This window comes from Cnephaeus nilssonii (assembly GCF_951640355.1).
Source record: "Cnephaeus nilssonii genome assembly, chromosome: 1".
Classification (NCBI taxonomy): Eukaryota; Metazoa; Chordata; class Mammalia; order Chiroptera; family Vespertilionidae; genus Cnephaeus; species Cnephaeus nilssonii.
Genome location: NC_137072.1, coordinates 24,688,964 through 24,716,708, shown reverse-complemented (window position 1 = coordinate 24,716,708; position 27,745 = coordinate 24,688,964). Strand labels below are relative to the sequence as shown.

Here is a 27,745-nt window from a genome sequence, read left to right as displayed (position 1 = left end):
GACCTAGAAAGGACTCTCCAAAAATTCATCTGGAATAAAAAAAGACCCCGAATAGCCACAGCAATCCTGAGAAAGCAGAACAAAGTAGGTGGGATCTCCATACCAGATTTCAAGCTGTATTACAAGGCCACTGTTCTCAAAACAGCCTGGTACTGACACAAGACCAGACATATAGACCAATGGAATAGAATAGAGAACCCAGATATTGACCCAAATCACTATGCTCAATTAATATTTGACAAAGGAGGCATGAACATACAATGGAGTCAAGACAGTCTCTTCAATAAATGGTGCTGGGAAAATTGGACAGATACATGCAAAGAAATGAAACTAGATCACCAACTTACACCATACACAAAAATAAACTCAAAATGGATACAGGACTTAAACATAAGACGGGAAATCATAAAAATTCTAGAGGCAGAGAAAACTCAGACATTTGCAAATGTTATCACTGATAAAGGTTTAATAAAAGGAAGATAAATGATCCAATAAAAAAATGGGCAACGGACCTAAATAGAATCTTTTCGAAAGAAGACAGAAGGAAGGCCAAGAGACATATGAAAACATGCTCAAAGTCACTAATTATCCAAGAGATGCTAATCAAAATGACAATGCGGTACCATCTCACACCTGTCAGAATGGCAATCATCAACAAATCAATAAACAACAAGTGCTGGCGAGGATGCGGAGAAAAAGGAACCCTCGTGCACTGCTGGTGGGAATGCAGACTGGTGCAGCCAATGTGGAGAACAGTATGGAGTTTCCTCAAAAAACTAAAAATGGAACGCCCATTTGACCCAGTAATCCCACTTCTAGGAATATATCCCAAGAAACTAGAAACACCAATCATAAAGGATATATGCACCCCTGTGTTCATAGCAGCACAATTTACAATAGCTAAGATTTGGAAACAGCCTAAATGCCCATCAGCAGATGAGTGGATTAGAAAACTGTGGTACATCTACACAATGGAATACTACGCTGCTATAAAAAAGAAGGAATTCTTACCATTTGCAGCAGCATGGATGGACCTGGAGAGCATTATGTTAAGTGAAATAATCCAGGCAATGAAAGAAAAATACCACATGATCTCGCTCATTTATGGAAAATAAAGATTATAACCTGATGAACAAAAAGATAGATACAGAGGCAGTAAAGCACCGAACATACTGTCAAATTACAGCAGGAAGGCTGGGGAATGTTGGGGATGTGGGGGAAAGAGATCAACCAAGGGACTTATATGCATGCATATAAGCACAACCAATGGACACAAGACACTGGGGGTTGGGGGGTGGGATGAGGGCATGCGACAGGGTTAGGGGAGGCTGGGGGAAGGTCAATGGGGGGGGGGGAAGGAGATATATGTACTACTATATGTAATGCTTTAAACAATAAAAAAATCAATAAAAAAATTCCAAGAAAACATCTTATGGGAAACATAAAAAATAATAAAAACTTCAGAAACTCATGGTAGGGACTGACTCTCTCAGAAAATGTTGACAAATTGTTAGTCTGTCCTCTGAGGCAGTGCATGAAGTACACAAGGAAGACAGCTCATCACGTTCAGAGCCAAGCAATGTTCTTAATGGAATATGTGCATCTCCCAGTTGATTGTTATCCATTAAACTTGCCTTTAAATGACTGGGATGTTTGAGAAAAACTAGCTTGTCCTCAAAGGAAAATGAGCTGCCAATATTAAGGGCATTCGAAATATTATGCTTTTGATTTTGTTGAAACTTCTAAAAAAGGAATTTTAAATAATTTTCAGACAGTGGAAGCACACCTGGAATAAATGTACATTGTTTTCCATGAATACTTTCTTGAAGGGGCCATCGCTAATTTGGATTAGTTTATGCATGCTTGATTTTTTTTTGAAGTATTCAAATTATTTGAGGATCAATTTTTTTTTTTTTTTTGGTATTTTAAATATTGGATTTTTTTTCTCTTCCCTGTTGACCTCAAGGTGTCCTGGTCTAGGACCTTGCTTTTCATGTTGAGTACCCAGAAGTACTGGCAAGTGACATCCAGGGGCACGCCTTTGACCAGTGGTGGTTAATAACACCCTCCTCCTGACAGACTGTCCTGAGGTTTATGTGGCTTCTCAGAGAATAGTCTAGAAGGATTAGTAATCAGTCTTGCTATGTGGCAGCCAAGTAAATAATGGGTCCCCCTATTATTTCTCTCTCTTTTTACTTTAATCTCATCCCTCACTTCTGTTTCCTAGAATTACACTCCTATACAAACACTTTGCCTCAGCTTCTGCTTTCTGGAGAACTGAGAAGTGATCTCCTTGGTTAAATAAGACATATTATTTATTCAGTGGATATAGATATCCACCACTATTGAAAATGACTTGGAAAGACAACAGCTTTCTAAATGAAATAAAATGGTTACAAATATTATGATCTTATTTTCATTTTTAAGTGTATAATCTATAAAATGTTAGCTAGACAATGGAGTTACAGATGACATTTTCTTTCTTTGGCTTACTACAGTTTCTAAATTTTCTACTTTTGTAGGTTTATGGGGGGTTTTATTGAATTTTAGAGAGAGAGGAAGGGAGAGGGATAGAGAAATAGAAACATTGATGAGACAGAAATATCAATTGGCTGCCTCCTGTACGCGCCCTTCCAGGGATCGAGCCCACAGCCCAGGAATCAAACTATGACCTACCTCTTGGTTCATGGGTTGACACTCAACTACTGAGCCACACCAGCCAGGCTGTAGTTACAGTTTTTAAAAGGGAAAATACAGTTGGGTAATAATTTTTTGTAAGAATTTCAACTGGGAGAAATATAAAAAGAATAAATGTAAAAGCTAACATGAAGGAACACTGAATTTAAATTATTTGAATATTTATCAAATATGAATTAATAAAACTTTATGAGAAGTTATGAAATAAGTATACTTTATAGTATTTCCATAGGATATTAGACATGGAATAGGATTTGGGGGCATATTAGAGAATAAATAGAAATAAGTGAAAATGAAAGCGTTACAAAAGAGGCTATGGTCTTTCTTGATGACAGGATAGTGGTTATAAGAGAACATGTGCTCTTGTACTCAAAAAAGACCTGGGTTTGAATCCCAGGGCCTCACTTACTAGACACATAATCAGAGTGTTTTGATGGAGACAAAATGAGATATGTTTAAGCACAACAGCTTACATATAGTAAGTGCTCAATAAATAAAGGCAAGTATTAATTATCACAGTCTAATAATACTTGAAAAAATGTATTTATCAAGCTGTCATATCTTTCTACTGCCACAGATATACCTAAGTCAAGTTGGTACTTCTTACATTCACACCCGATAGCCAACTACTTTCTCGGAAGGCCATAGGGAAGTTGGAAATATCCCAACTTGACTGAAGATGTCTTGAGCAGATATTTGAGATGCCTTTCGTAAAGACCCTTAGAGTAATTACCAGTTTTAAAGTAATTAAACAAGGAGGCCATTGGACTGTGGTGCCTGTAATACCTTGGTAATCTACATAAGTACACCAGAAACCTAAGCCAGAGGCAGTTCCTATGAATGCACTGGTATCCCACAAAACAAAATCTAATAGCAACCAATCACAAACAGCCAGCTAAGCATTCCCAAATAAGGCAACCCCTTAGGCAATAGCCAACCAAATAATGTCCTTGCTTTGCTTCTACATCTTCTCTATCAAAGCCTTTTCCTTACCTCCTGCTGGTAGAGCACTCCTAATCCCTTTGGGTTTGGTGCTGCCCGATTTGAATCACTGTTGGCCCAGATAAAATCCTGAACACTTTAATATGCCTCATTTTACCTTTTAACACAAGTTACTATCAGAGTTTAACTGTAGGTGTTCAAATGAGAGCTTTGCATCTAAAAATACAACCTAGTCAGTGTTCAGCATTTGTCATCATTGGGTTTTTCATACATTCAGCGGATGCCTGTCTTCCTGGACTGTCTACCCCTTTGAACCCAGTTCTGCTAAGACCATTGTAAATAACCTGGTTATTAATTAACAGGGAAGGAGCAAAGGGAAGGCAAATATAGGCATGCCCAGTAAAGTCCGGGTGACATAGGGACTTGGGACTTGCCAGGGGAGGCGTGGCCCCTGCAAGCACAGGACGATTTGAGGTAAATAAATGCCTGAATTAAAGAGTTCACTCTCTTGCTCTCTTGGGACTCTTGGTTGCAGGGGGCACATTCCCATGCCCTGCACTCACCCCCATGGCTCAGAGCCAGGTGGACCCCCCACACAATGGACTAATGGACTGCACCTAGCCTGATGTCACACCAGACCCAGCTCCACCATGGGATGGGAACCTTGGACGCTGGCTTTGCTTTTAGCTCTGCTGAATCCCCAGCTGCACCTCTTCCAGGACCGGACCAAGGGAAATGGGGCTTTAGAAAAGAAGGGGTATAATTCCACACAAACAAAATCACTCATCCTCCTGTGCCAGTCTTAGAAAATTATTTTTTTTCAAGATATCGAAAGAACCCAACCCCCAGCACCCAGTGGGAAAGGGATCCCCTGCTTCCAACAGTGGACACCCCATTTCCACTGATAACACTGCCATGTTAAGCGTAGTGGCAGTCAGTCAGTACTGCGGACAGTCGTGCGACACTGAAGTAAGGGGAGCAACCAAAGTTTTAAAAGTTTCTAGAGAGAACAATGAGAGGTCTCCTGTTCAGAACTTGTCACCCCCAGCTCTCTGCATGAACGCATTCCCTGCCAGAACATTTGATTTTGGCCCTGGAGATAGTCCACTCTGTTTTTTCCTGCTTAAGAAAAACAAAGCACTCGGTGTGGAATAAACAGTAACAGAATAAACACACACAAATGTGCGTAACTTTTGATCACTACAACTCTGTGGACTGAGCTGAAACTGCAGCTGTTGGGGTGGAGAAGAAAGTGAAGATTATGGAATTAAAACAAAATATAATGCGTCTCCCCATGTTGGTCAGCCTATACTTTGTGAAGGCTTTCCTTGTGTTTGTTTAGAAAGCTGCTTCGGAAATTCTTGGTAGTGTATAATTTTCTAAATGAGTGCAAAAGAGACCTTTTATAACAATTTAAATGAAAAGCAGTGCTGTGGAAGGCTCCCTCTTCCTTCTTTCCCTCCTGTGCTTCAGGAGCAGAGCCTCGATGGGGACGTGAAAACCAGACGTGCGGGGCGGTGCTGGGTGTCTCAGGGTCGCACTTCGAGGATGAAGACCCTTCAAAGAATGCGTGCTGGTCCCTGTTGTGATGCTTTTTCTTTGTTTTTGTGGTTTTTTTTTTTTTTTTTAATTTTTGCACTTTAACAAAATAGAAACAGTATATTTTAGAGAAAAATCCCTGAGTAATGGGACAGCTAAGTGGGTGAAGTATAGCAGAGAAACAAAGGAAATGTAAGGTTGTTTATTCAGGAGCTGGAAGCAGCAACTACACACACAATAAGATGCAGCCAACCAGTAGCAGACGAGAGGGAACACACCTTTCCGCTGCCTTTACTGAAGTTTGTGTCTGGAGGAGCACCAGTTCCCCTGCTAGAGCTGCTGTGGGTGAGAGGAAGGACTCCTGTCCCATCCTGGCCTTGGCGTGGTACAGTGCTGGACTTCACACAAAATAGAGGCTAAGTAAATGCTGAAAAAGGGAGTGGATTTTTATTGTTTTGACATTTTCCTAATTTTCTCTGTAAAATAAACAGGAATTTTAGATAGAGAAATTATCTCTGGTTATGAAGGCTTTGATATCACAATGACGTAGATTAAAGTTGTGTTTTTTACTAGAAATAGAAACCAACATACTGATTTGGTTAAGGCAAGTATGTAGTCTGCTCATAACAAAATACCATAGATTGCAGGCTTACACAACCGAAATTGGCATCTCCTAGCTCTGGAGGCTGGGAAGTCTCCAGGAAAGGTCTGGCAGGGTCGGTCCAGTGGGGCCTTTGCCCTTGGCTTGCTGGTGGCCTCTGCTCACTTGTGTCCTCACATGCCCTCTGTGTGTGCACCGAGATCTCTGGTGGCTCCTTCTACTTCTTATAAGGACGCCAGTCCCATTGGATTAGGGCTGTGCCCACATGACCTCATTTTTTAAAAAGTCTTTATTGTTGAGAGTATTACAGATGTCCCTCTTTCGCCCCCGCCCCCCCCCCCCCCCCCCGCCTTATCCCCTCCATCCGGTTCCCTCCCTGCCCCAGGCCTTCACCACCCTATTGTCTGTGTCCATAGGTAATGCATATACACATATAAATTCGGTTAATCTCTTCCTGGCCCCCTTACCCCTTCCCTCTGAGATTCGTCCGTCTGTTCCACGCTTCCATGCCTCTGATTCTGTTCTATTCATCAGTTTATTTTGTTCATTAGATTCCTTGTTCATTTGTTTTGATTTTCAGATTCAATTGTTGATAGATATGTATTTATTGCCATTTTTTTAATTTAAATCCTTTATTATTTAATGTATTACGTAAGTCTCCTTTTTCCCCCATTGACCTCTTCCTGGCCACCCCCAACTCCTAGCACATGCCCTCACCTCCCTCCCCTCGTCTGTGTCCATTGGTTATACTCATATACATGCATACAAATCCTTTAGTTGATTTCTTACCCCCTCACCTCCACCTTTTTTATCTTCCCCCTCTCCCCATCCCCCTCCCTAGAAGACCCTTTAACATTTCATGTAATACTGATTTGGTGGTGAACTCCTTTATCTTTTTCTTGTCTGTGAAGCTCTTTATCTGACCTCACATGACCTCATTCAATCAAACATTCAGTCCATAACAACTAAAGGGGAGAAAAAAAAAAAAGTGTTTTCGCTTTTTTGCAGTAAACCTAAAGGAAAAATTACTTGCTCCTGAATTATACCATTAGGTTCTAAATAACTTGAAAAATACTGTTATCATGCTTGGTAAGACTAATTAATAGCAAAATAAAAGATAAACATTTTTCTTCTTAAGATGCTGGCTTAACTGAAAATTACTTCGCATTTCCTCTAAGTCAGGGAGACATATGTTTTACAACCCAGAGTAAATAAAATTGAGTACCCTCTCCTAGTATTGGTTTCTTTCCCTGGAGCACTTTCGATGCCTTTTGGAGAGGATGCCCTGGGGAAGACAGCTCCACTGGGCAAAGGAAGCCAGTGCCCTGTTGTTGGAGGGCAGTGCTCTGCTAAGACTGAGTGACAAAGTGGGCAGCTCTCTGATAAGCAGAAGGAAAGGGTTATGCTACATTTATCTCTAGATAAATAGGTAAGTCCATTGTCATTATTTTCCATATACTTTTGCTCCATATACAACTTTAACTTATTTATGTTGTGATTGTTATTCATTTCAGTGGCTTATAGGGTGATAAGATTTCAAATTTCATTTTAAACATTTATTCCTTTGCTTAATTATTAATTAATATAGCTATTTTAAATTTAGTAACTATCTACTTACACTTACATACATGCATATTAATCATATAAAATAAAATCCTGAGCAGACCAACCTTGCCTTCATATTAATTCAGCCATTTAATTTGAGTGGGCCCTGGAGCTATGGTAACAGAACCTTCCATTAAATAGATGCTGAATAAGCACCTGATAATTGATTCTTCTAACAGAAAGGAATCAATCCCTTGGGTCCTCTAACAATTATATATGTATAACCAGCACTATGGTAAAAGCTTGAAGTCTGGAATAAAGAATAAATAGGAATATAATCATTCATCTGAAAAGGGTTGTGACCTCCTTAAAAGATCAATTTGGGGAAGTAGGTAAAAATGCTCCCAAATATAGAGAATAGAGAGACTATATGTACCACATACTATAATATACACTTCTGTGAAATTGCTCCAGAAGTTTCAGAGCAAGATGAGAAAAGGTAACTTTCAAGCCATAATATTTTGATGTGGGATTATGCTCTTAACTCTATTACCTGTGTAATGGTGCTCATTATATTCTAACTTGGCATGGCTAGCTTACTGTAAATCCATGACCTTGAATCTCAGGTGGGTCTTTAATACTTCCAGGCAATCTTTCCATTCTTCCCTAGTCCATTTAATCTTCTATACTTTTTAAAATTATTTTAAATTTTATTGGAGTGACATTAGTCTACATGAACATATAGGTTTCATGTGTGGATTACTAATTTACAAAACCTGTATATAGGACCATGTGCCCACCACCCAAAGTCAAATCTTCTCCTGTCACCTCATATTAGGACCCCTTTCTTTCCCCAGCCCCCTCCCTCTGGCAGCCACCACACTGCTCTCTGTGTACAAAAGTTTCAGTTTTATATTCCACATATGAGTTAAATCATATATTTCTTAGCTTTCTCTGTTTGACTTACTGTATTTCACTTCGCATAATGTTCTCAAGGTCCATCCATGTTGTTGTAAATGATACTGTTGCATCCTTTTTATGGCCGTGTAGTACTCCACTGAGTATATATCCATCTTCTTTAGCCAGTCCTCTTATCATAGGGCACTTTGGCTGTTTCCAACTCTTGTCTACTGTGAATAATGCTGCAGTGAACATAGGGGTGCATATATCTTTGTGTATAAATGATTTCAAGTTTTTTGGGTATATACCCAGGAGTGGGATCGTTGGGTTGTATGGTAGCTCTATTTTTAATTTTTTGAGGAACCGCCAGACTGCTTTCCATAGTGGTTGTACCAGTCTACATTCCCACCAGCAGTGAATGAGGGCTCCCTTTTCTCCACAACCTCTCCAACTCTTGTTGTTGCTTGTCTTGTTGAAAATGGCCATTCTAACAGGTGTGTGCATCTCATTGTAGTTTTGATTTGCATTTCCCTGATTGCCAGTGAGGTTGAACATCTTTTCATATATCTATTGGCTGTTTGTATGTCTTCAGGTCTTCTGCCCACTTTTTGATTGGATTGTTTGTTTGGTGTTGAGTTTTATGAGTTTTTTATATATTTTGGAAATTAAACGTCAGGGCTACTGTTTGCAAATATCATCTCCCATCTGGTTGGCTGCCTGTTTGTTTAGTTGTCCATTTCTTTTGCTGTGCAGAAGCTCTTCAGTTTGATATAGTCTCATTCATTTATTTTGCCTTTACCTCCCTTGCCTTTGGGGTCAAGTCTATAAAATGTTCTCTACCACCCAGGTCCATACGTTTGGTACCTATATTTATTTCTATGTGATTTTTAGTTTCAGGTGTTATGTCTAATTGATCCATTTTGAATTAATTTTTATACATAGGGACAAACTGCAATCCAGTTTCATTCATTTGCATGTGGCTTTCCAGTTTTCCCAGCACCATTTATTGAAGAGATTATCTTTACTCCAATGTGCATTTCTGGCTTCTTTGTTGAAAATTATCTGTCCATATATGTGTGGTTTTATAGCTGGGCTCTCTATTCTGTTCCATTGATCTGTGTATCTGTTTCTCTGCCAGTACCATGCTGGTTTGATTATCGTAGCTCTGTAGTATATTTTGAAGTCAGGTAGCGTGACACCTCCAGCCCTTTTTTTTTTTTTTTTTTCAGGATTGCTTTAGCTATTCTGGGTCTTTTGTGGTTCCATGCAAATCTGATGATTTCTTGTTCTATTTCTTTAAAAAATGACATTGGGATTTTGATGGGGATTGCATTAAATCAGTGTATTGCTTCCGGTGAAATCGCCATTTTAACTATGTTCATTCTTCCAATCCATGAACACGGGTTATTTTTCCATTTCATTGTGTCTCTTCAATCTCTTTTAATAATGTTTTGTAATTGTCAGTATATAGGTCTTTCACATTCTTTGTTAAGTTTATTCCCAGGTATTTTATTCTTTTGGTTGCAATTGCAAAAGGAATTGTTTTCTCCATTTCTTTTTCTGAAGTTTTGTTGTTGGTATACAGGAAGGCAATGGATTTTTGTACATTGATTTTGTATCCTGTAACTTGACTGTATTTGTTTATTGTTTCCAGTCGTTTTTTGATAGAGTCTTTAGGGTTTTCTATATACAGCATCATGTCATCTGCAAAAAGTGACAGTTTGACTTCTTCCTTCCCTATTTGGATGCCTTTTATTTCTTTCTCTTGCCTTATTGCTCTGGCTAGGACTTCCAGTACTATGTTGAATAAGAGTGGTGAGAGTGGACATCCTTGCCTTGTTCCTGATCTTAGGGGAAAAGCTTTCAGTTTTCCACCATTGAGTATGATATTGGCTGACGGTTTATCATATATGGCCTTTATTATGTTGAGGTACTTTCCTTCTATTCCTATTTTATTGAGTGTTTTAATCATAAATGGATGTTGTATCTTATCAAATGCTTTTTCTGCATCTATTGACAAGATCATATGATTTTTATTCTTATTTTTTGTTAATGTGGTTATTATGTTGATTGGTTAAAGAATGTTGAACCATCCTTGTGCCCCTGGAATGAATCCCACTTGATTGTGATGTATTATTTTTTGGATGTACTGTTGTATTCAATTAGCTCGTATTTTGGTTAGGATTTTTGTGTCTGTACTCTCTTCCATACTTTTAAATGACTGTGTTGCATCCTCTCCTCCTTTCTCAAATCTCTACTACCCTCTCCCCTGCCTTTACTCATACCTTTCTATTCCACTGAGAAATTGAAACAGTTAGAAGGTGGCGTTCCACCCACCTCAGCAGCCATCATCTGCACTTGTCCATTGCTGCTGCCTCCCTGTCTGTTTCCAGAAATGGAGCCCTGTCTCTGTCCAAGGGCATGTCCTCTGCCTCAGCACGGGTCCCATTGATTAGAAGGGACATTGCTGCAGCAATTTTGTCCTCTTGTTCATATATCATCACCTTTTTTTCTCTATTCTGATCGTTCCATCAGCATAGTCACAAGTTGTTATTTCTCCTACTTTATTTATCCTCTTTTCTTGCTACCCATAATCCCATTTTTTCTCCCGATTATAGAAAAAGAATTTTAAGAAATGTCTGTACTCATTGTGTCCAATTCTCCTTCTTATTTGGCACCATTGATCACTTTCTGCCCTTTGGTACAGTTTCTTCCAGAAAACTACAATCTGAGCAGTCACTCTCCTCCACTGTTGATCCCTCTGAGCCTCTTTGGTAGTTGGAGTGCCCTCCCCCGCTCCCCGCCCCTGTGTGTTCATTCCCTTGGCAATTTCAACCAGACTCATGGCTTTCAATGCCATCAGTATGCTCAAGACTTACCACCTTATGTCTTTAGCTCAGATCTTCTCCCAAACTTTCAGACCTTTAGCACTCTTCTAAACCCTACTTGGACATTTCATTAAAATCAAAAATTTTACGACCCTGGGTCTGGGAGAGGCCACACGCCCCTGGGTCCGGGTGAGGCCACGCGCCCCTGGGTCCGGGTAATGCCACGCACCCCTGGGTCCGGGTGAGGCTGGATCCCGGGTCCGGGTGAGGCCGTGCGCCCCTAGATCCGGGTGAGGCCACGCGGCCCTGGGTCTGGGAGAGGCCACGCGCCCCTGGGTTCGGGTGAGGCCACGCGCCCCTGGGTCCGGGGGAAGCTAGATCCCGGGTCTGGGTGAGGCCGTGTGCCCCTGGATCCGGGTGAGGCTGGGTCCCGGGCCCGGGTGAGGCCACGCGCCCCTGGGTCCGGGTAAGGCCACGCGCCCCTGGGTCCGGGTGAGGCTGGATCCCGGGTCCGGGTGAGGCCGTGTGCCCCTGGATCTGGGTGAGGCCACGCGACCCTGGGTCCGGGGGAAGCTAGATCCCGGGTCCGGGCAAGGCCGTGTGCCCCTGGATCCGGGTGAGGCCGTGGGCCCCTGGATCCGGGTGAGGCCACGCGCCCCTGGGTCAGGGTGAGGCCATGCGCCCCTGGGTCCGGGTGAAACTGAATCCTGGGTCCAGGTGAGGCCATGTGCCCCTGGATCCGGGTGAGGCCACGCGCCCCTGGATCTGGGAGAGGCCACGCGCCCCTGGGTCCGGGTGAGGCCGCGCGCCCCTGGTCTGGGTGAGGCCATGCGCCCCTGGGTCCGGGTGAAGCTGGATCCTGGGTCCAGGTGAGGCCATGTGCCCCTGGATCCAGGTGAGGCTTGGTCCCGGGCCCGGGTGAGGCCACGCGCCCCTGGGTCTGGGAGAGGCCACGCGCCCCTGGGTCCAGGTGAGGCCATGCGCCCCTGGGTCCGGGTGAAGCTGGATCCCGGGTCCAGGTGAGGCCATGTGCCCCTGGATCCGGGTGAGGCTGGATCCCGGGTCCAGGTGAGGCCATGTGCCCCTGGATCCGGGTGAGGCCACGCGACCCTGGGTCCGGGTGAGGCCACGTGCCCCTGGGTCCGGCCGAGACCCAACCAGAGGGAATCGAACCTGCATTACCACCATTTGTCCACCATCCAGAGCTGAGGGGTCAATGCCGACATGTACACATAAGGAACTGGTGGACATTGATATTGGGTCTCAAAAGAACTGTTGGTCCAGAAAGAAACTCACTACAGACTGATTCATTTGCCTGTCAGCATAACTATTATTGCTCGTCTCACATTCAGTTCATATAAGCATATCTCTAGTGACACATGACCTCGCACATCTAGGGGAAATGATGAACAACATAGACTGATGAACAAGAACAGAACCAGAAGCAAGGAGGCATCGATCGGACTATCGGGCCTCAGAGGGAGGATAGGGGAGGGTCGGGGGAGGGGGGAGAGATCAACCGAAGGACTTGTGTGCATGCATATGAGCCTAACCAATGGTTAAGTTCAACAGGGGGTTGGGGCATCCGTGGGGAGGGGTGTGGGATGGGAATGGGGGGATGAGGACAAATATGTGACACCTTAATCAATAAAGAAATTTTTTAAAAAATCAAAAATTTTATAGGTTAAGATGGAACTCCTGATTTTTGCCTCCTAGCCACCTATAGCCTTCCAAATATGTCTTGATGGGTACTCTGTCCTTTTCATTGCTCAGGCCCAAACCATTTGGCATCATTGTTGACTCTCTTTATACCTACATCAAACTTATCAGCAAATCCTGTTGGCTCAACTTTGAAAATGTGTACCCAGAATTGTACCACTTTTAACTAGCCCATTGCTGCCGCTCTGATTTAACCACCATCATCTCTCCACCTGATCATTATAATTTCCAACTGATTTCTCTGTTTCCACCCAAAAAGTGCTCAAAGTCTCTTTTCAATTCAAAAGCCACTACAGTCCTTTTAACATTGCAGACCATATCAATCCTCTATAGGAAACCCTTCCCTGACTTCTCATCTCACAGAATAAAAGCCAAAAGTCTTGACTATGACCTGCAAAGCCACATATCACCTGAGAGTTCTGACCTAATTTTTTGCTCTTTTCCCTGGTTCACTTCACTCTGCCTTATCCTCTTTACAATTTTCTGACATGTCTGGCCAACTCCCAGTGTGGGGCATCTGCACTGGCTCCTCCCTCTGCTTGGAGTTCAGATATCTGCATTCCCTCACTTCCTTCATGTTTTTAAATGTCACCTCCTCCACGCAGGCTGACTGTACTCCCACAGAAAACTGTACCTGCCCTATCACCTTACTCCCTAGCTTTCCAAACCTTGTTTTGATTTTTCTTTTTCCAGAGCTTTTATCACCTTGTAATATACTACATACTTTTTCTGTTCATTGTGCTTATTACTTAATCATGGTCTATCTCTGCCTTCTAGAATATAAGCCCCTTGAAGGTAAGGGATCTTATTTACTGACTAGAGCCCAGTGCACAAAATTCATGCACCCGGGGGGGGGGAGGTCCCTCAGCCTGGCCTGTGCCCTCTCGCAGTCCAGGACCTCTTGGGGGATATCAGCCTGCCAGCTTAGGGAATCGGGCCTAAGCCAGCAGTCAGACATCCCTCTCACATTCTGGGGCTCTTGCAGTCCAGTACCCCTTGCTCCCTACCACCTGCCTGCAGCAGAGGCAGGAGAGGCTCCCGCCACTGCCGCTGCACTCACCAGCCATGAGCCCGGCTTCTGGCTGAGCGGCGCTCCCCCTGTGGATCACACTAACCACCAGGGGGCAGCTCCTGCATTGAGTGTCTGCCCCCTGGTGGTCAGTGCGCATCACAGCGATCGGTCATTCTGCCGTTTGGTAGATTTGCATATTAGGGTTTTATTATATAGGATGTAAACCAATTGTCCAGAAGTAGCTGACACATAAATGATGAATGGACAGGTGGATGGAGGATGGACAAATGGATCATTGAAAATTCAAAAGAAGCTTGCCTTAACCACCCCAATTCATGTTGTCTGCCCATTCTACTCCCATGGTTACTCTCTACTCATATAACTTTTTTTTACTTTATTCATTAATTGAAATTATTGGTTATCTTATGATTATCTCCTCTACTAGAATATAAGTTAAGCTATGTGAGGACAGGAACTTGAGATAATAAACATGTACTTAATAAATATTCATTAAGTGAGTCAATTCTGGAGAAGAAATTTTAATTTCTCAAATGAGTGAACTACATGTATAAATTTTATCCTGTGATGAATCTGTGATTGTTTGCTTATTCTGTCTGATTCAATGTTCAGTTATCAGGATACATAATTGGTTGTTACATTTTTTTATCACTATGGTGTTTGATATGTTTTGCTACTAAAGAATTCTCAGACTACCCTTGTTACTTTATAATCAATTAAGCAAAGACTTTTAAAAGTTCAATGATTGGCAAGACTCAGCATGAGTCTTCACAACATACTGTAGAATCTTTTGCATTTATATAAGGAACTAGAGGCCCGTTGCACGAAGATTCGTGCAATAGGCCTTCCTTCCCAGGGCTGCCAGCACCAGTTTTCCTCCAGCACCCAGGACCCAGGCCTTCGCTCTGGCCACAGCCTTTCATCTTTGCTCCGGCTAGAGCCTTCAGTGTTCGCTCCAGCCGGAGCCTTCAGTTTTCTCTGCTCCGGCCGGAGCACTGCTCCTGTAGCTCCCTCCACCCCCCCCCCCCCCGCCTTCCTCCTCATTGCAGGCGTCCTGCCCGCCTGGCCACTCCGCACCTATATATGCAAATTAACCCACCATCTTTTGTTGGGTTAATTTGCATACTCCTGATTGGCTGGTGGGTGTCGTGGAGATACAGTCAATTTGCATATTTCTCTTTTATTAGTGTAGAAGATAATTAAAGTTGAAGATTTTCATTTTTATATTGGAAGGATTTTTGGTTACCACTGAAGATGGCAAAATGGTTTGAGAAGTGCTAATCAGAGGATAACTAGAAACTAAAATATTAGTATGTCATAAAGCAGATAGTACTTATTTCTGAAAGTACATCACCATCTCCTGGGTTCCTGGGTATTTCTTATGTAAGACTTAATGGATATATTCCCACTGGAGTCATGTAAAATTATAAAAGAGTATAGCAGATTTCACAGGAAATGATTCTGTACCACAAGAAATTGGATCAAAACTGATTAGATTTTTAAGCTCTCTTTTCTGTAGTATCTTGTAATAGGAATCTGATTCATACTTTTCTTTGAACTTCTTTTTAAAGTATTGCAAATTAGAAATAGTTAAAATTTAAGACAAGTCAATTGTATACATTAAAACAAAATATGCGTTTTCCTTTTATAGTATTAGCTCTTGATGGCTTTAAAATGAAAATAGAAAAACATACTTGTCTATTTAGCATATTAAAATATGTCTTTATATTAAGAAATTAAAAAATCAATACATGACAATTCAATTAACTAATCATTATCAGAAGTTTATTTTCTTTGAATGAATTTCATTTTGCTCTTTTATCAGTGGGTATTCTATCACTAGCACATTTTAATAAACTGAAGGTGAACATTTAGTTATATCTGTTAAAATTTACTTTGCTATTAGCTCATTAAGTCATTGTTTAAGAAGAAAACTAGAAATAGTGCCATGAATTTTTGATAGTTTTCTTCCTAATTCATGACTAAAGAGTTTTTGTATTGTTTTATTTTGTTTTACAAGATCATACAGTATTTTTCTTTCTGTTTGACTTATCTTACTTAGTATAATGACCTCAAAGTCCATTCATGTTGTATAAGTGGTAGGATTTCCATATATATATTGATGGACACTTTTAGGTTGTTTCCATGTCTTAGCTACTAGAAATAATGCTGCTATGAACATGGGGGCCCAAGATATCTTTTCAACATAGTGTTTTCATTTCCTTTGGGTATATTCCCAGAAGTGAAATTCCTGGATCCAAAGAGATTTTTAAGATAATTATCTTCTTACAATAATTGTTTTCTGATATCCTTTGATCTACGAATTCTAGAAGGTGGTAAGAAAATAAAAATTGCTCCTGCTATAAACCTCAAATGTTTCTCTTGACAGGAGCCTGGTGGCCTCCACAGGGCTGGGCCCTGTGGCACTAATGGAGTTGCCTTTGATTGTGAGGAAAAGCAGGTCCAGTGGTCTCAGAACTATCCATGAATATCCTCTAGGCCCGCCCACTTAGCTCCCATATGTGTCTGTTAGTCCCAGGCACCAGTCTCTAAGCAGAGTAGACCATATGGCGGCATGATTAAGGGCATTAAGGGGGAGCTTAGAAGGCATGAATCGCAATAAAGACGTCTGAAAGGAGGAAAGTTTGGGAGGGTTGAGTGGTTGTTGCTGGAGGTGCTGAACCCCGGAGGTCTGGCTCCTCAGCAGCATCCTGCCGAATGATAACTAGATGTAATCACCCATCAAAAGAAGTCTACCCAAAGAGCTGTTATCTGAGTAAAACTCCCCAAGCAACCAGTCGAGGCCAGAGAGCCTTAGTGATGCTGCAGAGAGCTAATGCAGCAGCAGCTGCTATAGACAGGGACACAGAGAAAGAATCTTCCTCAAAGAGATAAACTTGCAAAGTTAGAATGCTCCCAAAGTAACTTTAAGGCTAGTTAAAATCCTTAAAGTTAGTCCACAAATCATTTTCTTTTTTTTTTAATTTCTTGTTTTATTGATTTGAGAGAGAGAGGAAGGGAGAGAGAGATAGAAGAAGGATAGGGAGATAGAAACATCGATGAGAGCCGAAACCGGTTTGGCTCAGTGGATAGAGCGTCGGCCTGCGGACTGAAGGGTCCCAGGTTCGATTCCGGTCAGGGGCATGTGCCTTGGTTGCGGGCACATCCCCAGTGGGGGTTGTGCAAGAGGCAGCTGATCGATGTTTCTCTATCATCGATGTTTCTAACTCTCTATCCCTCTCTCTTCCTCTCTGTGAAAAATCAATAAAATATATTATAAAAAAAAAAAAAGAAACATCGATGAGAGAGGAACATCAATCGGCTGCCTCCAGCATGCTCTCTACTGGGGATCGAGCCTGCAACCCAGGCATGTGCCTGACTGGGAATCAAACTGATAAATTCTCAGTTCATGGGTCGATGCTCAACCACTGAGCCACACCAGCCGGCATGAATCATTTTCTATAAAGAACTTTGCATGACTTTCTCACATACTTGGAACTACAGTGATTGTGGCTTTTAGCTCTCCCTATGGGGTGTTCTTTGTGGCACTTTGGAGCCATGAAACCATGTATATTTAAACATCTCAATTCTCTTTGCATGAATAAAGCACTGTATGTTGTGGAAAAGGGATGTGAAGAAACAAAAGTCATACACAAATAAACAGAAATCATGTTTTGGCATTGTTATTGATGTGTTGGGCCACAGAATGATTTAAGTGCAAAGTTGTAGAAATGCATGAGCTGATAATGAATGCCCTTAGTTCTAATATATAAAACTCTGCTCATTTGTGTTTTGTATTTAAAATGGGGGGGGAGGGGCTAATTAGGCTACAGGGGAGACTACATTTTTCTGTACCAACCAGTTTGTGAGCCCTTTGTGAAATATAACTTTCAAGTATTGAAAACTTCACACAAACATCTAAGGGCTCTCTAAAATTGCCGTCAATGCCGCCCACCCCCGTGGAATGAAAGGCAGGAAGAACTGCAGGAAGAACTCAGGCTTAGGAACTGCAGGAAGAACTCAGGCTTAGGAGTGAGATAGTTGGGTTTGAATACACCTCCGTTACTTATGGCCCAGGAGAACTATTTTGTCTCAGCTTCCTCATCTGGGAAAAAAAGTTATTGCTGGATTAACATAAATGCAACAATCTATGCAGGATACACAGCACTTTGCTGGGCACCTTGAAGACTGGTAGCTTTTATCATTATAAGTCGTGCCATGTACAAGATGAAGAAGGACCTGGAAGAGGAGAACACGAGTTTCTTTACCTCTGTATCACTTACTCATTCCCTTCTTCAGAAATATTAACCCAAAACAGGCTGAAGGTGCTGGTGAAATGACACAGTGTTTGTGCTTTTTAAAGCACTTTTGTATAATGTCTGGATAATGAGATGCTACCCTTATCGAATTGGTACTTACTGATTTATTCTGAGAATCTGTTCAGATTTAGTCCACAAACTGACATGTGGCAAACGTTAATTCTGTGTGGCAACAGGAAGCTACCAAGCACGAGTGGTTTACCAATCACCCTTATGCTCTGTAGCATATGCCCCTAGGAGGTGCCAAAAAAGACAAGGAATCAATCAGTTCCTTTTACCTTGACACCAGAAAGTGAGAAGCAGAGACAGGTGGAATAGCCAGAAGTCGAGGTGGAAGGAGACAGCAAAAGCAGATGAGACGCGCTATGGCCCTGGCCTGATATTTAAAGGGGTGGGAAGAAAGTCGAATTAGGACCCTATGGTCTCCCAGTCACCTTCATATCCCAGTGATTCTGTAGCATAGGATGAATTTCAGTCTAAATCTGGATTTGGATTTAAGTACCATTCATGATAGGACCCCGCCTAGGGCTGTGGGCCATCTTTATACTTAGCTTTCTGGCTTTCTTCCCCTCCAGCATGACCAAGCCTTTCAGACAAAGCTGGGAGGCCCTGGAGTTAGAGGGAAGGCACAGGACGGCTTGAAGGGAGACCTACGACCCTGGCAGAACCCACTGCTCAGCTCACCGTTCCTTCCGGTGCTGGGGCCTGGACCAGCCTGGCTTCCCTCACGGCGCAAAACACCCCTGTGTCCCAGCGTGTCTCGGAGCTGTCCGTCAGCACGGCCCATTCTTCCTGGGGTTCCTATGAGGCCTCTCTAGGGCCACCATTTCTGAGTTCCTGTTTGTTCTTTCTTCTCAGGACTTGCTTTGCCTTAAGGAGCAAAAACTAGAGAGTCAATGGCCACTGGCCTCAAGACATAAAAGCCCCAAGGATCAGTTAGCATCACTGATTGTTATGATGAATGTGAGAGAAGCGGGGAGAGGGATCCATGCCCAGGGCCCTGATTACAGAGGTGATGCTGGAACCCATAACAATAGGGAGGTGTCCAGGCTGAGAGCAGAGTGTCTGAGTGGGGAACAGGGACAGGCTGATGAGAGGAAAAGCCTTGGGAGGCCATGGCCCATGCTGCGAGTGGGCCCACAATGCAGAGGTCAACGTGAAGCAGGATACGTTTGATGAAAAATGATTACATGGGACTTCAGGCTGCTTAAAAACAAATAAAAAACACCATATCTGAGGGTGATCAAAGAAAATTAGAATTAAAGAGACAGGATACTGTGAGTGAAATGGTTATGGGTAAACTTTACCATATTCTCAGCCCTAGAGAATGGGAAAGAATCCACAATGGAGAGAAAGATCTGGAATGTATTTATATTATAGTTAGCATGCATCATATGGCAGATATTAAACTGTGGTAACTAGCTTGGTCTGAGGAGGGTTACAGTGGAAGATCACAGAGGAAGTCATTTGTGCTGGGCCTCTATGGATGACGGAGCATGGGGGGGAACATGTATTTCTATATAGCATTTATTTTTGGTATATAGCAAGTGCCCATTTATTGAGCTCTCTTTCTGTACCAACCACTAACCTAGCCTCGTGGCCTGCATTTTCTGTAATCTCTTAACAGCCCTGCCAAGTTGGTGTAATTTCTCTCATTTTAGGTATGAGACAACATGCTTAGTGAAAGTAAGGAAGTTTCCCAGGCTACTCACCTAGTCAGTGGCAGAATAGCATTTAAATCCAGTTCCATGCAGAATCCCGTTCTTGAACCCATGTGAATGGAACTGATGTGGAAAATAGCTTCCATGTTATACACACACGGCTTGAGGTGGATAGAGCCGAAGTGAGTTCAGCGAATAGAAAATGACATTGGCATTCAGCCCCTTTGGTTAGCATCCTGGGGTCTTTCTTTCAAGCTGATAAGCTCTATTATCTTGGCTACAACTTGTTCCCCCTCCACTTTGACTGTTCTCCATTTTAATTTTAGAAATACCGTTTCTGAAGTAAAGATATTGAGAGATGGGGTGGGTTCCGCTGTCCCCCTTTCCCACCTGTAAGTTCTCTAAAGATGCTTCCTGTATAAAGTGCCACGTTAATGGGAGCATCGCTGGTTATAGGAGGTGAGCCAAGGAAGGCGGCATGTTCTGAACTGATGTCTTAATCTGAGAGAATAAAATTACTAACTTTCACTACCCTCTTACTTTTCTTTTTTTCAGTGTCCCCTCTTCCTGCTACTCCGATGTTTAAAAAGTTGATCATTTTATAAAAGACATGAGATTTTCCATGGGCTTCTCTGTAGAGTTATACTTTTAATTTTATGTCTTCCAGTGATGAAAAAAATATGCCACGCTTAAACTCTGTATCCCACAAGGAATAAGACCCCGAGAGAAACGAAAGCTCGCACTAGCATAAACAAAGGTCTTGTGTCTATATTTTTATGATCAAAGGTCTTCTGAATAATGGAAGGATCTACTCATGAAAATCCTCATTCTAGCAGTAAAACGGAGTCTGATTATGACTCGGGATTATTGAAAAGGGCAACATAAGATACTGCTGGTTGAAGATCAAAACAGTGCAGCCCATTTGGACTTAGTTTGGAATAGAATTTTTTTTAAGTCTTGATAAATCAAGGCTTACTTATGCTACCTCTGGGAGTGCCTCCCAAGGAAAGAATTCTAAATAGAAAGAGGTTTTTTGTGCAACAGTTTTTAAAAGTAGAATACTTAGAATAGTGGGGAACGTTAAGTATATTCATATTGTAACTATGGGAATAAAATCTATGTATTTAAAAAAATTCAAGGAGAAATGGAAACACCATCATCCTGCTATCAAGGATTGTGTTTCAGTGGTAGGATATGGGCAACATTTTTCCCCAAAGCCCGTATTTCCATACGAGCAACAGCATCTCTTATTAAATTTCATAAAGGATACTAAGAATTGGATTTCAAACATTTAAAAACCATTTCATGTCTGCTGTGCCCATTTCCAGAAGTGGGTCCTCCTTTCCTGTCTGCATTCTGTGGATGACTGAGTAAATTCACAGCTCTTAGCCCTCAACCCAGATAGCAGTCAGGTAGAATGGATTAACTGTGGGAAATCTGGAAACGAAGAAGGGTTCTGTATCCCAATTCTCCCTTTTCCTCCCGTACAATCCAGATAAAGGGTTGGGTAGGGAGAAACTGCTCAGAAGAAATCCATTTGCCATAATGTGAAAGAAACACAATGCCAGTTAGAAAAACACCTCTTTTCAAGGTTTCTGAACTTTCCTAGTTACCGCCCCCCCCACCCCCACCCCCGCCTGGTGGATAAACAAATATTGCCTAGAACTCTATCTCAAATACTTACCTGGAAATCAGCAAATATAGTTTGTGCTTTTTTTTTTTTTTGTCAAAACATTGTACCTTTTGGAATTATGTAGTAATTATTAATTAAAGAAGATATTTGGGGTGGGGGGGAGCAGTTACTAAGTCTTTTTCACTGAAACCAAAGAACTGGGCATTTTATTCTCTGAGTTATACTGACAAGTGATAAACACATATTTCAGCAGTTCATCTTCACCCTCATTAACTGAAGAGAACAATTGCCTTTTTCTAGTTTGGAAATACATGGTATGTAGCTGAGTACTGAATACTCATAAAATATTTAGTGATAAAAAATGAAAGTGGAAAAAACCCCAATTACAACAGTTACTCAGTGTGTGTGTGTGTATTTGGGGGGAAATGGAGGGAACACTTGTTTCTGATTTTTTCCTCCCCTTTTCCCCCTCTTTAGACAAAGCCTGTTGCATTTGCAGTCCGGACAAATGTCAGCTACAGCGCAGCCCATGAAGACGATGTCCCGGTGCCTGGCATGGCCATCTCATTTGAGGCAAAAGATTTTCTGCATGTTAAGGAAGTAAGGGAAATGATGTGAATTTCTGTCCATATGATTTTTTACCTTGAAACCTCATTTTGTATTTCTTATTGCTGTGAAATAGTATTACATAGAGGGGCAGTTGTATAACATACACGTGAAATCAGTGCCTCGCAACCGTTTCTGATAGGAATGTAACCTTTATAAAGAAGAAGGCCGTAGCAGGCCTCTTGCGATAACTTCAAGGCTCCCCTGGGCTCTGTGACCCAGAAATTGGGGGCTCCTGGAGATGATCCGTTTTTATGCTTAACCTGTACTTTTTACTTTAATTTGAAACATTGACTACGTGCTGTTTTCTTCTCATATCTCAAGTTTAACCATCTGGGGAGGGTTTAATAATAATATCTAGAATTCATGACCTCTCTCTGCTGACAGTGTCTAAACTCAGACCATGGCACCCTTTCCCTCCTTCAAGGGTTGATTTCTGCAGCAGGAGGGAGAATGGCAGGAGATGAAGTCAAGAAGGGGAGAAACAGCAAGAAACTCCCTTTCCTCCATGCCAGAAGCCACCCCCTTGCGTTTAACAGCGACTCAAATTCACCCTTAATTAAGGTTTATTCTGAGTTGACATTGATCAAATGCCTGCTGTGCAGAACACTATTGAGAAGCCAGAAATCCCCCTACATGATGTTCTCAGGGTGTGAGCATGTGGTTTCCTTAGACCTGCAGAATTGACCATTGGAGTCTAGGGAGCATATGTCCTAGAAAGCATTTGTAAATTTAACTGTTCACTGCACCAAAGGTTATAAGCAAAGGAGGTGATGACTGCTGATTTAAAGAGCCTAGAGAATTCCGAGCCTCCCATCTCATTAATGTTTAGAGAGAGATGTGAAATATTGGCTAGGAGGGAAGGATAGAAAGTTTTCAGAAGTGATGATGTGCCTCAAATCTGACTTCATGACAGGATATAAGATTAATTTAGGGTCTTCTCCTGATGGCTGATGCTTGGAGAGGAATCTCTTTCCACCATGAGAGGAAAAGGAATCAGAATGGATATTCTTTCAAATGTTCAGGAACAGACTTCAAAAATACTGCTCAATTGAAGGAAGTCACACCAAATCATACAGGTTTAGGGTAAATATTTCATCCACAACAGAGAAATGTTCATCATCAGTAGTAAAGAAATCATCTGTGAACACTGTACCACACTAACTATAAACATGTTTTCACAAAGGTATATTTTGCTCTGATGCAAAATATTTCGGGTAGATTTCAGTATTTATCTCTCAGTGTTAGTATTTCTGACTTATCTGATTCTGTAAGAGGCAGACCTCTGTTAACACTCTTTAATTCTTAATGGCCTCTTGTTAGGAAGGGCAGTGAATCTTTGAGCAAGGAGAGTTTAACCTATTTACAGTGACAGCAGCAGCTGTAGTAGAATTCAGACTAATCTTAATTCTTAGGCAAAGTTTTCATGTTAACTAAAAATACTTCACTTTTATACACTTAACCTATGAAGCTAAGGGTTTTCTGAAATGTGATAGTTGAAGCATAGTTAATTGTAATTGCCATAATAAAACTTCTGTGCACTGATCTTAACAAATCTGATTTTGTGTTTAGAAATTTAACAATGACTGGTGGATAGGGCGATTGGTTAAAGAAGGCTGTGAAATCGGATTCATTCCAAGTCCAGTGAAACTAGAGAATATGAGGCTACAGCATGAACAGAGAGCCAAGCAAGGGAAATTCTACTCCAGGTATGAGAAGAACATCAAGTGTTTGTGTTTAGATGATACCATCATTCACATGCTGTTGTTTGCTGTATTCCACAATCTTTATTACATGTTATCACATGGACTAGTGATGGGCTTTATTGATAGTATCACAAGTCCTGCATTTTAAAAAGTTCATCCCAGCCATGGCCGGTGGTTCAGTGGTTAGAGCATCTGCCCATGCACCCAATGGTCGCAGGTTTGATTCCTGGTCAAGGGCATGTACCTGGGTTGCAGGTTCACCCTGATCAGGCCACGTGCAACCAACTGATGTGTCTGTCTTACATCTATGTTTCTCTCTCTCTCTCTCTCTTTCTCTCTGTCTCTGTGTCTCTCTCTCTCCTTCTCCCCGCTCCCTTCCACTCTCTCTAAAAATCAATGGGGAAAATATCCTCAAATAAAATATCCAAAAATAAAAAGTTCAACCAGCATCTCATTTTCATCTGATTTGGGAGAGAATCAAATTATGTATTATAATTAATGAAAAGAACTAAGGTCACAGAATATTAAATTCAGGCTTCAGTGCAGAGGAAATTATCAAGTCCTAATCTTTAACTGAAAATATTCTAACACTGAGCAAACTTGGTGGCTAATTCATATCTCTAGCTGCCTGGCATGGCAAGATGTTTTAGAGATGACATTCCCAGACATCATTGGCAGAGAGCAGCCCTGGTGCCTATTAGCTTTCATTTTCACTTGAGAAAATCAATTTCCAGTTCTCCCTGCTAAGCACTTAAAGGGAAACTCTATATGAAACCGGTTAAAATTGCCTTTGCAGGTAGCAATAAAATGAGTTATGTGATAGGCTGGGGTCGAATAACCCTTCCTAGCATCCTGGCAGTCGTTTGCCTCTCGCTAAGAGGATCACTAGAAGGGTTACTCAGACGGAGTGACTTTGAAATGAACCCCATGCGGCCAAGTCCAAGAACATGGCGTGCTTCTCCCCGAGTGGAAGGATGTGACATGGGCAAGTCCTTTCTTCAATGTGAATAGCTGGCTCCTGTTTTCTCTAGCTTATATTTTATTTGTTTATAGAATGATGCAAATCCTTTGTCCACGATAATCTTCTAGTGTGAGCAAGAATTCTTTTCAAGCATCTATACACAAGTGAAACAGAAGGTGCTTTTTGGTGTGAACCATCCATCCTCTTGAATAGCATTTCATGACTGTCAGGCTCTTTCAGTTCTGATGGTTCTCTCCCTTTTTTGAGACTTCTTTCCTGTATTTGACTTTCATGAATCCCCGGGTTACTGGGGGCCCTCAGATTATGGGATGCATTTAGTCATAAAAAAGTAGAGGCATGGAGGTAGACAAAGCAGGGGCGTTTTACTGTGGGATGGTGAAGACCTGACACCACTCATTCCATCCCCAGTGTTCTGCTGGCTTTAGAGTGTCTCTTTCTATTCTCCATATTGATAATGGTATCTTAATACCAGTTACTAAGAACTTATAATGTGGCAAGACTTCATTTTCCTGGGGCACAGGCATTGCTGTTATCAATTCATAGCACTCTACGTCTATAGTTTGTTGAGGTTTGAAGTTATCTCAGCTGGGGGACATTTTGTTTGTGTTTTAGTTTTTTCAAGATAATTCAGCATTTTCCAGAGTTTTCCTGTCAATTCACTTGAGAAGAGGGTTTCATGGTCAAATGGGTTTAGGGTGGTGAAAAGTTATTTGAGGGTTTTTCAGAGCCTTTAAAGTTAGTATGCACTGTCAGTGGGGATGGCGGGGTGGGGATATTTTTCATGTATATACTTAAATTATCTTACGAAAACTTTTCTTGGTTCATGTTTTAGGAATAGTGTTTTGTGGAATGCTTTGCGGAAAATTTGGGATGGGCTTTTGCCGATACAGACTCGTGTACCTTTCTTTGGCTCTTTCACATACAAACTGAGAAAGAAAAACTATTTCTAAAGAGTAGGGAGAAGTTTTTGCACAAATGGTGAAGGAAGCATGGTTTCCTCTGTGTCCCACGTGGGCCTCCCTGGTCTAGTGTTAGAGATCAGCTCGGCATCACAAGAACCTAAGGGAACCGGATGTATGGTAGAGCCTCCACTTCACCGATGAGGAAACTGGCCAAGAGAAGTTGGGGAACCTGACCAAGGTCACAGAATGGAAAGTGGTGGAATCAGGAAGGGAACTGGTCTGTTGACTGTAGCCTGATCTCAGGTGACCACGCTGCTGCAGTGTGAGTCAGGCAGCGAGGACCCGACATGGCAGGCACAGACAAATCATCGTTCCTATTGCCAGCTGTTAGTATTCACTACAGTAGATATATGGTTTGCTATTGCACTTTTTCTTTGTATTTATTTATTTATTTATTTATTTATTTATTTATTTATTTATTTTTATTGTTTAAAGTATTACAAATAGTAGTACATATATCTCCTTTTTTTCCCCATTGACCTTCCCCCAGCCTCCCCTACCCCCTGTCACATGCCCTCATCCCACCCCCCCAGTGTCTTGTGTCCATTGGTGTGTTTATATGCATGCATACAAGTCCTTTGGTTGATCTCTTTCCCCCTCTCCCCAACCTTCCTGCTCTAATGCATTTTTTTCTTACAAGGCCTATACAGTCTCATATAATTTTTGCTTTGATTTTCTTGATTTCATTTTGTCCTGTTTCTTCCCCTAAGCTTTTTCCTAAATATGTGAAAATATTTTTACTCCTTTCAGAGGCTTTTATTTTTGTCTTCTAATATTTTAAATAGAGTTTTGTTTTGAGGACATAACCAGAATTCAGCAGTATTTTAAAACTCCAATATATAAATTATAAAATCTGATTGAAATCAAAGGCAGTAGAATTGTGGCACAGCTCAAGAAAGTGCCATTTTGATAGAATTAAAAGTTAAGGACAAATTTGCGTTCTGGACATTTTGACTATTTGCAATGTTTGTCACAATTTTACACAATTCAGATAGTACTTTGGCTTTTATTAAAATTCAAAGAGAATGGAAAACAAATCCATGCTTAAACTGAAATTAGACTTGGTACTTTAGATAAAGAAAATTCTGGAAGAAACAGTTTTGGTCCTGATAATGGGTATTGTGTAACTACCAGAGATTGTTTCTATAAATACCACTTTTTATTCCTCTTACCTACTGTCTGGTATCCTTGAGAAATGTACTGAAGTATCTTTTAAGAATCTTAAAAATATGTAGAGGGCTTATGCTAGTTGCTTAACATTTTTTATGTTTCTTTTTATGTATTAAAATCTCAGTATAGTAACAATAAAATTCAGCCTGCTTCTGGTGTTTTAGAACTTGCATTTTTGTATTATTGTTTACATGAGTAAATATTGCACTTTGATGCATAGACACTGTGGCAAATCACTTCAACCAGACCCTGGTTTGGCTCTGATGATAAACTTTAGACGATAAGACTATCCTGAAATTCCATGTCACTCTTTGAAGATATTTTTTCCATCTCCATTTGTGAGGGGTCATTTAATAGTATGTTATTTGATGTGCTTGGTATGCTGGTAAGAAACATAAATGTTGTTGTTCTCATGTTAACGCCAAACCTTCTAAGATACAGATTCATGTCTTACATAAAACTGTAGAATGTGATCGTTCTGAAGTCTATGCCCTTCAGATCATCCCTAAATTAACCCGGCTGAATCCTCCACATTAGCCGTGCTTGAGAAATGTCCTGGACACGATCTGACGTGAGGGTTCAGTGATACGTGTGACACTGTTCGTTGTGTTCCTTCGTGTGCCTTTTAGATGTTAGCATGTTTTTATAGTGCTGTGTTTCCCTTTTGTAGGTCGCTCATGAAAACTTGAGTCCTTTCAATCTTAGTATAGCAAAAATAATCAAGTTAAGGCAAAGGCGAAAAGAACTAAATAAAAAGGAAACAATAAGTTGACATTACTTCAGAGAGTCTCTAAGATAAGAAAGAAAAGAAAAAAAAAAGCAAAAGGAAATCTCTGCTATCTACCTGGAAGAGAATAGGAGGGTTACAGAAATTAATGGAGTTCTCTCCCATCCTCCCAGGGCCT

The 27,745-nt window shown here is 41.4% G+C and overlaps 1 protein-coding gene across 1 annotated transcript in view; it reads left to right on the top strand.

Moving 5' to 3' along the window:
- CACNB2 (calcium voltage-gated channel auxiliary subunit beta 2) overlaps positions 1–27,745 on the top strand; it is a 372,371-nt gene that overhangs the window by 307,935 nt on the left and 36,691 nt on the right. The window contains exons 4-5 of the mRNA XM_079766692.1: positions 21,892–22,014; positions 23,593–23,729. Coding sequence (XP_079622818.1) covers positions 21,892–22,014; positions 23,593–23,729 — 260 coding nt within the window. The remainder of the gene's footprint in view (positions 1–21,891; positions 22,015–23,592; positions 23,730–27,745) is intronic.